General features: G+C 32.7%; 1 protein-coding gene and 1 long non-coding RNA gene across 2 annotated transcripts; both read right to left on the bottom strand.

Annotated features, from left to right (window-relative positions):
* Positions 1-2,439: 2,439 nt before the first annotated feature.
* Positions 2,440-2,842, bottom strand: LOC125058605. The gene is made up of 2 exons (XR_007118452.1): positions 2,810-2,842; positions 2,440-2,596 (listed from the first exon to the last, which is right to left on the bottom strand). It is a non-coding gene; the product is annotated as an uncharacterized LOC125058605 (long non-coding RNA).
* Positions 2,843-4,207: 1,365 nt separating this feature from the next.
* Positions 4,208-13,157, bottom strand: LOC125058665 (complex I assembly factor ACAD9, mitochondrial). The gene is made up of 10 exons (XM_047662783.1): positions 12,400-13,157; positions 11,243-11,404; positions 10,752-10,895; positions 9,690-9,840; positions 9,237-9,388; positions 8,554-8,669; positions 7,375-7,532; positions 6,637-6,708; positions 5,509-5,735; positions 4,208-5,123 (listed from the first exon to the last, which is right to left on the bottom strand). The coding sequence occupies exons 1-9, from the start codon at positions 13,052-13,054 to the stop codon at positions 5,522-5,524; spliced, it is 1,824 nt and encodes a 607-aa protein (XP_047518739.1). The 5' UTR covers positions 13,055-13,157; the 3' UTR covers positions 4,208-5,123; positions 5,509-5,521.
* Positions 13,158-13,367: the final 210 nt, after the last annotated feature.

The raw sequence follows: 13,367 nt of genomic DNA, 5'->3' as shown, positions 1-13,367 counted from the left end.
TGGCTATATTTTATTGAAGTGAAACTCCTTTAGGCGCATGAGGGTAAAATTTTTACGAAACGTCACGAAGATGTGCAGCGTTTTTTCTTTAATAAAAATACAATTATTCAAGCTTGAACACCGATGGTGCTTTTAATACATATCAACATCATTATTATTTTATTAAGTAACTAAATTACATTTTTTTATTGGTTTTTTAATAAGGGCACAGAATCAAGACCTTTTTTTCTAAGACCCAGTTGGCTATTTTAGAAAATGTGGAAAAAGTTAGCAATTATGATAATGAATTTGTTATATTATTTGGTAATTACCATATTTATGGTGGTATTTCTATATACATAATAACAACTAATTTTTAGTATCATTCATTAATATAGAAAGACTGTCAAAATTAAATTATGGGATTTGGGCAGCTTACTCAATAATTAATTTACAAAGAAGTTTCACTTCTGACATGTGTACTTTGTACGCACGCACTTTTTTAAATATGTTAAAATAACGTAATACTTACAATAACATTCTCGGGAAATGTTTTCGTGAATGTCGGAGAGTGGCAAATGTCAACTAGAAAGTATAACAACGCTCCATATAGTTTTTATAATCAACAAAGAATACATTGTCTTTATGTATGTTTATTATACACATTCATTCATAGTTCTATGTTTTATTTACCCTACTGCGTCGTAGAAAAGATGTATAATGTTTATTTACTCACTCTTTAATTCGTCACCAGTCAAATAATATCTAACACTTTTTTTATGGCTCTGGCACGGTTTGTGCATTAGCCAGCGTCAAGTATAGGATTTTTTTTATAATTCGTGCTTGTCTTTAGAAATTCGACCGTGTCCTCCATGTACGGTTAAGGCACTTGCCCGGTACCGCACAACCCTCCCAAAGGCCGAGAACAAATTTAAATTAAATTAAAACTTGCCCTCGAACCGGGAATCGAACCCGGTACCCCTCACCTAGCTGCCACTTAATAAGACCGCTAGGCTATAAGGCCCCTGATCTAACGCTTAAATGAAAAAGGTAAAATGAAGGATGGGACAGGCTTTGGTATGGGATACAGATCCGGCAAACATCTTGAACAAATGTCCTTGCCTGCGCAGAAGCGATTTTTAGGTATGGGGAGAGTGACGTGTCGATCGCGTGATCTTTTGTGTGTACGATGCGCAAACTCGCCCCCACTCCCTTGTTTAATGCTCAAGAAGTTTGCCGGTATCTGTACTTGTGTCGACATAGAAGAGTCTTTCCTCCAACTTCGATTTTGTTCCCTTTGAAGTTGAGACTCTTGGGCCGTGGGGTTCATTTGCAGGCACTAATTAAATATTTAAGTTGGCGCCTGGTGGATAGTACCGGTGTCCCCGGAGCTGGTGCTTTCCTTAACGAATAATTATCGCAATACAACGAGTAACTGCTGCAAGCGTATACAGCCACAGGGACCAAAATTTTAAAATTGTTTTAATTTTCGAATTTTTAATTATTATTACTATGTAGGTTAAGAATATTGTAAATACTGAATATTTTTAATACTATCAAAATTAATATAAACAATGAAAAGGGCATAATATGAATTACCATTTTTTTAAATTCCCGCCAATATTTACAGTCGACGTGAATTTATCCGCATAAAGTCTACTGTCGATACCGCCTAAGTAAAATTCCTCTAGAAACTATAATCTCGTTGGACATTCGTGACAAGCGATGGAGACCACCATTTTGTCACTTTCGACTCAAAATTTATTGGCGCGCATTTCAAATGTCAGTTATCACTTTGACAATAACTTTACAAATATTTATTTTCCTTATTTTAGATGAATAATTAAAAATATATATTATATGACTTTATAAACATTTATTTTAGATAAATAATTAAAAATATGAATATATATTTCCTAGTTTATAGTGAAATTATTTATCAGTAAAGTGAATACGTGAGACAAGGAAATATAATACACGTAAAGAGATGTATAGCGCAGTCAATTCGCTGACTAGCATATATTACTGATAAATTTGTTTAATGGTAATCTATATATATATATGTATAAATGTTATGTTGGTTTGTACGCTTCAAAAACTCATAAAATTCTGCACCGATCGAGCTGAAATTTTAGCATGAGATATAATCCGCATCAAGGATTGGTTTTGTGTATCGGGTGTTTTTTTTAGAGGTATAGAACTTTAAATTGCAATAAAACAACGATGGATTATTGGACTGACATGATTTTTTTTTTATTTGAAAGATAATCTTGTGGCAATACATTTTAAATATGATTTCTGGCATATGACTGCCACGGCTGGCTCGGATATAGTCCAATCTGGGGGCCTACCATGAACTCTTATTGCGAGCCTATTGACAACCTACAACTGAGATGCATCGCTAATTCGTACCATGACATCGAAAAAAGAGACTAGCGTAAATAATAAGCCATTTGAAAATATTACAATAACAGTATTTATTTAGTTAGGATGACTCCATCAAGATAGAAAAATCTTGTCTTGTCTTGTCTTGAATCAGGCAATGTTCAATTGGATATAAACATATATTCATTTATATATTTTCTTCTCTCAATTCAGCGAGTTTGTCAGGTTTAAGCTGTAAAGACAATAGAATTATTTATATTATATGAATTAGTTAACGTATAAATTGAATTTGTAAAATATTAAGGAATCAATTTTTATCATTATTTACTTGATGATTTTCGAGTAATAGGTTGATTGTAATATCTTATGCAAAGAGTTTAATATCAGCAATTCACTTCGATATAGATATTTATTTTTAATAAACCAATTTTTGAACAATACTTACCCCATCATATTATTTTATAAGTTAAACAATTTATAAAACTATATTTATGAAACCGAAATTTTGTAAACACCAAATATATTGAAAGCTCCTATCAAAATTTGAAGGAAACGTTTAAAAATAATAAGTGTCAACTGCACAGCACCAGAAAACTTTAAATTTAAAATATATCAAAAGAATAGTTTTATATTAAATAAATATATATTAAGACATAATAGCTTATTGTAATTGATGAATTATTTAAAATAATTTTATATTTTATTTATTTTTATAGAAACATCTGTCGAAGTAAGTTTGACAGTTAAATTTCTAAACTTACATAGAAACCACAAACAAAATTATCGTTCTTTCATTCGGTCTTGCGATGCAAATACGTTTCAGCTTATAGGCGGTCATGGTACGAAAAAATGCGATTGACTTTAGGTACCTAAACTCAACTGCATCTCAACTGGATTGTTTTAAGAAAGTTCATGGTAGGCCCCCAGGACGTCCAATTTTCCCGTCCGTTGCTCTCGATTTTCATAAGCGAATTTTGTTTAGCGATAAAGCACACTTCTGGTTAAATGGCTACATCAACAAACAAAACTGCCGCATTTGAAGTAAAGCGTATCCTCAAGTGTATGTCGAAACACCGTTACATCCAGAAAAACTGACTGTTTGGTGCGCTTTATGGGCTGGTGGCAGCATTGGTCCATACTTCTTCAAAAACGATAATGGCCAGAATGTTAAAGTCAATGGTGATCGGTATAGAGACATGATTACTAACTTTTTCATTCCTGAATTGAACAATCATGATGTCCAAGAGCTGTGGTTTTAACAAGACGGCGCAACAAGTCACACAGCTCGTGCCACAGTCGATTTACTGAAAGACACCGCCTAATTTCACGTTTTTGACCTGTGAATTGGCCTCCAAGATCTTGTGATTTAAGACCGCTAGATTATTTTCTGTGGGGCTATGTAAAGTCATTGGTCTATGTGGATAAGCCACAAACGCTTGACCATTTGGAAGACAACATTCGCCGTATTATTGCCGATATACGGCCACAAATGTTGAAAAAAGTCATCGAAAATTGGACGTCCAGATTGGACTATATCCGAGCCAGCCGTGGCAGTCATATGCCAGAAATCATATTTTAAATGTATTGCCACAAGATTATCTTTCAAATAAAAAAAAAATCATGACAATCCAATAATCCATCGTTGTTTTATTGCAATTTAAAGTTCTATACCTCTAAAAAAAACACCCATTATTTCTTTCCCACAAGTATTGCAAAATTAAACTTATATGAAAAGTTTTCTTTGTTTTGTTTCTCATTTCTCAACCATTCAATCACAATGTGCCACAGCGAAGCGAAGCAGGGAACAACTGGTATATATAACAATATTAAATAAAACAAAGCATTTTATAGTTATAATTTTTATTAACAAATAACTAAAATACTTTTTACTTCTAACAACTTTTGTTTGAAAAACATGTTTTGATAGCGGAAAGTGTACAATTGGGTTATTAAATGCGTTCTCTAGGAATCGAGTTCGAAAGTACGTACATTCTATTAAATTAATGAAAGTTGCAACTTAAAATAATTGAACTAGGTTTTGGGTGATTTAAATATCCAATAGATGGCGCTGAAGATAAGATACTGCATATGTTCATAGTACAATGTTTCTTATATAAATATATTTTATTTGGATAAACCATCAATTTCAAACGTACAATATTTCAACTACAACGTTTTTTATTTTAATGTATATGGATTTAGTTTACAATTTACCTCGCTAGATGGCGTTGCAATAGTGATTTAATAAAATATTATTATTTTCGTATATTTAACAATCTGATTTATACTATAGATCCCTGAAAGTTTTTAATTTACAATAGAACTTGATAGATGGCGCTAAAGACAATACAGTAAACTCCCTTATTAATCGCATTTTCATATTACGCGATTTCAGTCCCTATAACACGGATTTTCTCCCATATAACGCGGGAATTTCATGTAATATGGAGTCATACAAGCGCGATAATACTCCTACAACGCGGAACTGATTTACCGTGTCATATGAGGGTTTACTGTATTTATTGTTTTGAAAAAGTATTGAAGTAAGCTAATTACCAATATCTGAATGATTAAATTTCGCAATATTTAGCCTGTTTATATTTATATCTCAAGTCACAATCCAGTCTTGAGCGCTGTCAAATGTTAAAATGCGTACAGAAACTTTTCACAGGTAGGTTTGATATCCTAACCTTTGAACCTGGAAGTCGCTAAAAATTACATTTGATCTCGATAGATGGCGCTTTAATAAATTTTTAAATGTTGATTACTTTAGTAATGTCTTTTATTGACAGAACCTTTACACATTTAAAGAAAACACTTTTTAACAGTTAATAATATCCAAATTAAAATTTCAAAATAAACAATCCGCGAAAATAGAGGCCACCGTGAGCCATTTCTGCCAAAACCCTCCATCTTTTAGTCGATACCAACTCCGGGGAAATAAATACAGATAATGCAACTTTCTCTGCAGCTGTGATACTTTTTGACATTCAACACCTTTTGTCTTCAGTCACCGTGACCACGCACGCTGTAAAGCACGCGAAACGTCGGAAAAATTTAAAATTATGTCAAATAGTTGTAAATTTATAATGTATACATAACTTTAATCCGGTTAAAAAGTGTTTTCTTTAAATGTTGACTACTTTTATTAATTTTTCTACCAAAATACCCTAGCAGTAGGCTTTTCAGTCAAACTTTCGTTCGTATCTAGATATTTCCGACCAAATTGCACTCTAAAATGATCTAAATTGAGGTACTCCCCATCGATAATTTCAGATAATAGCGTTTTGACCCTATTTTTAGTCATTTCGACGTAACACGCTGCCAACTTCATTTCGTTCGACGCATTTCTCAGTCCGATACAGTAAGATCTGAAAAGAGTAGTTTATATTAATTTATTAATTAGCAGTTATTTCTTTAAGTTAGCGTAGCGACATCTACAAACTGCGATGACGTCACACGTTAAAACGCGCTATCAAAGTAATTCCAACTAAGCATATATACCTACAACTTTTCGACATTAGCAACTGAAGCCTTCGAGACAGTCAGTGGCCAGACTGATGAGGTCAGATTTATTGATCCCTTCACAATATTAATGCAAGATGAGGGCACTTTAAACGAGAGGATTTAGCTGATGACGTCACACGTTAAAACGTGGTGACGAAGTGTTTTCAACTTTACATAATATAATATATATTATATATAGAACTAGTGGACCCGACAGACGTTGTCCTGCATGATATTTCAAGCAATTAGTAAAGCAAAGTATGAAAGTACCGACTGCAGCGCCATCTGGCGGGCTGATTTGTGAATCTAAACCATTCCCAGATCCCCTTGAACACACACAAAAAATTTCATCAAAATCGGTCCAGTCGTTTGAGAGAAGTTCAGTGACATACACACTCACAGAAGAATTATATATAAAGATATGGTGGAGGAAGGATGGTGTACTGTTTGTCTGTTTCTCCTTAAAGGGAGGATCCTCCATCAGTCTGACCACTGACTGTCCCGAAGGCTTCAGTAGGTAATGACGAAAACCTGTAGATATAATATATCTTTTGTAGCGTATCGGGCACAAATGAGAGGATTTAGCTGATGACGTCACACTTTAAAACGCGCTATCAAAGTAATTCCAACTAAGCATATATACTTACGACCTCCCGACCTTAGCCACTGAAGCTATCGGGACAGTCAGTGACTGATTCCTCTAATTTTACATCAGCATTCAATTTTAAGTATAACTATAAATTTAATGGTAATTTGTTAACTTACCTCGAAGCTCTCGCAAGGACAGCGGTACACACTAATATTTCAGTTGCAGCTTCAGCCAACCGATTCAACTCCCTGAAAAAAAAAAGTGAAACCTCTTTAGGCGCATGAGATTTTGACGGAACGTCACGAAGATGTGCAGCGTTTTTGTAGAAGAAAAGAGAGAGAGTGATTGAGAGAGAGTGAGTCACCCTGAATTACTTTATAGAAATTCTATTTTTTAAATTAATATTTCATAAATTGTAAAATGTAAATTAAAATGCCACGTGTTTTTATTATCCAAGAAATAAATTAAATTTATTATTTGTATTAATTTTCGACACTTAATATTTTAATGACAATTAAATTCATTAAATTCCTAACATCTTCTTTTTTCCCTCCCTCTAAGTCTCGAAATTCTAAAGTTTTAGATTTGTATAAATATGAAGAAGAGTTAAGACGGTTCGATTTTCTTATTTGGTGATTACGTCAACAGTAATTATTTACTTTACACATATATACCCACACATTGTCTATGCTTGAAAACGAAATGCATTTCCGAGCATTAAAAAAAATTAATACGTTTATGTACTATTATTGAGAGCTTTGCTTACTTTTGCTGACAAGAGGAATGGGGGGGGGGGATTAATTGTTAAATGCTTACATTTTTTGTAAATTTTTAGATTAACTGTCTATAATTCTCATTACATAACATTAATACAAATTAGAAGTATTAAATCTATGAATAGTATTTGCACTTACGTGTATGCGCTTGCGACTTCCAAGCCATGCCTGGACATGATGATCTCGGTGACGTAACGCATGCGTTTGACACAATACTCTAGACTCTCTGACGGTGGCTTTAGACTCGGGTGGAGGTGTTCGGACAAATATAAATCCAGTTTTGGATCGTCTTTATCCTGGAAATTATGTTAAAAATCACTGTTGTTGGTTCGTTAACTGTATTTTTTTTATTAACGAAAATAAATATTAATACATTTTTTTATGTAACTAGGAGATTATATTTTGAGATTTTGAATGTAACCCCGAGATTTTTAATATAGCTACGAGATTTTATTTTGAGATTGTTAATGTAACTCCGAGATTTTTAATATAAATCCGAGATTTTATTTTGAGATTTTGAATGTAACTCCGAGATTTTTAATATAAATCCGAGATTTTATTTTGAGATTGTTAATGTAACTCCAAGATTTTTAATATAAATCCGAGATTTTATTTTGAAATTGTTAATGTAACACCGAGATTTGTTTTGAGATTGTTAATGTTACTCCAAGATTTTTAATATAACTCCGAGATTTTATTTTGAGCTTGTTAATATAACTCCAAGATTTTTAATATAACTCCGAGATTTTATTTTGAGATTGTTAATGTAACACCGGGATGGGAGATTGGTAATTAGCAGTGTTCCTTATAGTATCTTAAATGGTAGTTAAACCCGAAACTGTTTAATATAAAATTGTTAAAGAAAAATAATGTAATGAAATGTAATTCTTTTCTTCAATTTTTATTGTTGAAAAGGATCCCAAGAGTTGTTCTTTGAAAATCTGTTCCTTAATTTATTTTTATGTTACAGGAGGCAAACGTGCAGGTGACTACCTGATGTTAAGTGACACCGCCGCATACATTCAAATTGCCAAGTGCGTAGCCGGCCTTTAAAGAATTAGCACTGGATTGACATTGGATTTTGTAAATATCTTTTTTAAATGAATAAATCATGTATCAGCAGTGTTGGCCTAGTGACTTCAGCATGCGACCTTCATCCCTGACTTTCTGGCTTTAGGACCCAAAAAGTCGACATGTGTCAGGCACAGCTGATCACCTACTTGTCTATTAGATTGACAAATCTAACAGACACAGAATTGAGGCCCAGACCTAAAAAGGGCTGTAGCGCCGCTGGTTTTTTTAAATCATGTCACCCACCTGATGCCTGTTGGTAATCATCTTCTTGAACACAAAAGTTGGATTAAAAAACGGATTCCTTATCTTCTTAATCTCTTCTGCCATTGATTTGGTGGCGTGGTGGACTCCGTGCAAGGCTGAAATTTTTATTAAACTCTTTAGACCTAGGCCTAAGTACCTACCGCCCATAGACACTCTAAACGACAGAGGGCTCGCGAGTGCGTTGCCGGCCTTTTTAAAATTGGTACGCTCTTTTGTTCTCCTAAGTGAGATTGGTTCGGAAATACCTACCGCCCATGGACAATCTAAATGACAGAAGGATCTCAAGTGCGTTGCCGGCCTTTTAAAAAATTGGTACGCGCTTTTTTTCTTCAAAGTCGAATTAGTTCGGAAATAACTACCGCCCATGGACATTCTAAATGACAGAGGGATCTCAAGTATGTTGCCGGCCCTTTAAGAATTGGTACGCTGTTTTCTTCTACTAAGTCGAACCAGGAAATGATTCAGTGTAACACATTCCTTAATAATAAATGTCAGCCAAAATCAGCCTTCTGTGCCTGACCCATGGAAGGGCGGTTTTCTCACGATTTTTTCATTCATACGAGCGATTGTTGGGGTTTGAACCTACGACCCTAGCCTGTTCTCCAGATTCTTTATTCTAAATGTAAAATATATAGGTATTATATAAACAAAGATTTTTTAACCTATAAACATATTAACTTCTTCGACGTTCTCCCCTCGCAGGGTCAATGACCTCATATTCTCCAGCAATCGGAGACAGTCTCTCTGTTTCTCCACTCCTGGTATCGCCAGAAGTTTTAGCAGCACACGCTGCCCGTGGTGCGATATAAAATTTCTGAAAAAAATCAATTATTTATTGTTAGGTATTAAATAAATAAAATTTCTGAAAAAAAAAAAAAGTTTATTGCTAAATTTACAAATTATTTTTACATTTACAACTTATTTTTAACTTTACAAATTATTTTTACATGTACAAATTATTTTTAACTTTACAAATTATGTTTAACTTTACAAATTATTTTTAACTTGACACATTATTTTTACATTTACAAATTATTTTTAACTTGACAACTTATTTTTACATTTAAAAATTTACAATGACATCAAACTTTTTATCAGTGAAAAAAACCTATTACCTGCACATAGCCATCTCCAGTTCAGCATCAGGATCCATGAAGCCATCGAGAAGACCAGCTGTGAAGTACTCGGCACTTTCACTCGCGTATATATATAATATAGCTTCTCCGATCGTCGATCTGATTGTTGATAATTCTGATAGCGGCTTGCCTGTAAAATACAATTAGAAAATTAAAAAAAAATACTACAGCCCTTACCATAAGCCTACTGTGGATTCCTCACGATGCTTTCCTTCCTTATTCGCACTTAGAAAGTTCATGTGCACAACCGAGGATCGAACCCACGACCAAGGGGAAAAAGGACCGGCAATGCAATCAACATGGGTGTTTATTAAGGCTGTCTCAGGTTCTTTTGCCTATCTTATAAAAAAAAGTGAAAGTTCTTTGGCAAACTAATTTTTAACTCTTGTTCATAGTTATACAAATCTAAAACTTTAGATTTGCGAGACTTAGAGAGAGAAAAAGGAAGATATATTAGGAATTTAATTAATTAAATTGTCAGTAAAATATTAAGTGTCGAAAATTAACACAAATCATAAAAAAATTTTTTTAAATAAGTTCCCCGTAGTTGACTAATAACGTGGGGAGGACTTTTTAAGTAGCAATAAGGTTTACTGCAAACATTTTAATTATTAAAATTAATTGTAAAAAAAACTCTAATCATATATTTTTTTAGGTTTGTTTATAAAATTCGTATAAAAACATCCAAGAGATAAAGCAGTCCAGAAATAGCAGTATTTTATATACAATATTTCTATTGATTGTATTACCAAAACAATTAAATGTAAACATAATTTATCTATTTATTTAAATTCCCTGTTTATGGAATCTATTCGCTGCAAATCAAAATCATAGGCAGAGACATGCTAGAATATACAAAATAATTACATATTATAATTTTAATAACGTCCTTCATTATTTTTAAACCGCTTAAAAACAGCCTTAAATTCCATTAAACAAGATATCTGTCTCTTTTTATCATAGCGTAAACACTTTGACAGAGAAAGACAAAAGAGTAGTTTAAATCTTTATAATGGATTTATATACAATTACATCACTTACCACTTATAAACCGTGGACGAATATACTCTAAACAGGCCTGTGTTGCCTGTTGTAAGCTTGTCCTGCACAGTGTTGCCGTATGCAAGCGATTAGTACCTAATGTCTGACTTAGAATTGCTTGGTTTGTCATGTTCAATTCTAAAGCTGTAATACACATATTGTTCAACTTTAAAACTCTTACACAACTCTTTTTAAGTGTTCCAGACACAGGGTATTTTCATTGATTATCAAACAATAGAACTCTTTACACAAAATGTCTTAAAGAATTAAAACTATATTTTATTAAATCAGTTCGGTATGTCATTGGTTTGTGTGTGTTTGTCCGCACTTACACTCTCAATAGGTCCATTGTGAGTATTTGGTATGTCATTATAATTCGGTCAGTAAAAAAATAGTTCTCAAATTTAGGGTATAGAAGAATTGGCAACTTTGCTGGCAAAAAAAATAACCAGGCAAACCCAGCTTTATATGTATATAATCACTATATGTACCAGGCGTATTGGAGAAAGTAACAAAATTGTCCTTATAACTTATTCCCTCAGCTCCAGGTCGGACAAGTAACGGTTTTAGTTTGCTGCCGTCCGTTATGGCCAAAACAAGAATATAACTAGTTTTGTTAATGTGAATTTTCTCCCCATGTATTCTCCAAATACCTGAAAATCAAATTTGGTGAAGATAGAACTAATAATAGTTAAGTACTAACACTTTCCACAATTTTGCACAATTTTTGGGTAACTCATAGATTTATTTTATGCTATAATTATTTTATATACACAGATAGTAATATTAGTACAAGCCTATCCGGTTAACTAAGAATTGGGTGAGATGACCTATCCCCAGGTGGGAGTGAGTAGAACTCCTTAGTCATGAACCGTGCATTGGCTAGTAAGTAGATAAGATAGTAACATATTTGTTTTGTTTTTAGAGAAATATGTTTTAGTAATTTTTTTCAAAATACAAAAATTTATGAATCAAAACCTGCAATAATATTATCTTTTACAGTCTAAATGTAAGAGAAATAGAGAAGTAAAATGTCTAAGAAGATTTATTAAGCTAATATTAAAGAAGAATATTTACAGGCATTTTAAGGAAGACAACCTGAACAAAGAATATCAAGATATGGGACGCGGCAACATTTCTTGTCTGTAATGTTAGGTTAGTACTATTTACTCAAGCATACTTTATATGATATATAAACTAAAATATAATCTTTATTTTTGTACTATTTTTGGAAATAACATTAAAGTTCATCTTCGTTAACACCAAAAATTTATTACATTCAAAGCAATACAACTTGTATTGCTTTTGAAGCTCTGATAAAAATAATCATTTCTAAATTGCAAAGCTTGGTTATATAAATTTACTATGAATGTATGTTCTTTATGTATGTACTTTATAATAACCAGTACCAAATCAATACCAAAATGTGTTTTCAATAGCACTTTTACACCCAAACTTGCGCATGTACATAGCATTGAAAGAATTTCTTTGATTCCTACACATTAAACATTTTGGAATAATCTTTCTATTTTATTAATGATCTTCCTTAGTAGAAGTTCTGTTTCATTTCACCATAGATTTTCCAAGCCCTGGTATTTAATTTACCTAAGGATTTTTGTTACTTGGCAGAAAATCTATTTCAACTAACCTTTCTCATCAATTTCAGCTGTGGTCCTGAAGTCTGACTGAGACAATCTATCAGACATCCTCTCTTTAATACAAATACTAATTGTATCATCACCAGACACTATTTCATCAATAATATCTGTATAGTCATCTGCTGATAAGCCTTGTGAAAGAGCTGTCACACCAACCCAATGCTCGCTTATAGCCTGTCCTAATTCTAAATCAGCTCCTATTATTTCTAAATATCGTAATAGTTCTGTATAATTAGCTGCTAAGCCGTTCTTAGTAAGATTTACAGTAGCTGCATACATACTAGCTCGTCTTAACGTATTTTTGCGTTCTTCTTTTGTACTGTTAGCGTTAGAAAATGACTTTTTGAGGAAAGATATTCTGTTTTCGAGGGCTTCGTCCTCGTCTTTAGTCAAAATTTCTGGAAAAGCGAGTAAGTCCCGGTTAAATTTCGATACGAAAACTTCTTTCATAAACGGGTCTATTTTGGCGCTTCTTCGTTCTGTGCGCTCAAATACCTTTAAATCTTCAAAATCAAACTTCTCTTCTTGCACTTTTGGCTGAGTTGCTTCAACAGTATCACTGTTTATTGCTGAAATTTTGAATTTTCTGTAAAAAGTCTTCCGCACATTATAAGGTATTGTTGTTAATTTCCTTGCGATATTCATTGTTTTCACTTAAATATGAAACTTCTTAAGTATATATATTTAATAGCTAATGTTTTTTTAAATAAATATTTTATCTTTTAAAAATCTAACTCTATTATTTTATAGGTTAATACATAACTTTCATAAATTCAAAACAGAATAATGTCAATTGTCAAATGTCATACGAGTTAAAAATTGACTGTAGTTATAAATAGTAAGAAGAGTGCTTTGGGTAACACTTTTATGTAGTGAATCGAATTAAAGTAATCGATCTATAGCATTTAAACTTTAAGAGGATTTAGTAATAACTTATATATTATAGACTGAAAATAAT

This window comes from Pieris napi, chromosome 18 (assembly GCF_905475465.1).
Source record: "Pieris napi chromosome 18, ilPieNapi1.2, whole genome shotgun sequence".
Lineage (NCBI taxonomy): Eukaryota > Metazoa > Arthropoda > Insecta > Lepidoptera > Pieridae > Pieris > Pieris napi.
Note: the sequence above shows the minus strand (reverse complement) of the source record. Positions and strands in the feature narration are given on the sequence as shown.

Bases quoted from the DNA above. Each gene is read 5' to 3' on its own strand.
- LOC125058665 (XM_047662783.1), bottom strand. From the start codon at position 13,054: ATGAATATCGCAAGGAAATTAACAACAATACCTTATAATGTGCGGAAG. The intron at 11,405-12,399 runs GTTAGTTGAAAT...TTTGATTTTCAG, and splicing joins AGCTGAAATTGATGAGAAAG to GTATTTGGAGAATACATGGG. The intron at 10,896-11,242 runs GTACATATAGTG...TGTGTATTACAG, and splicing joins TACTTTCTCCAATACGCCTG to CTTTAGAATTGAACATGACA.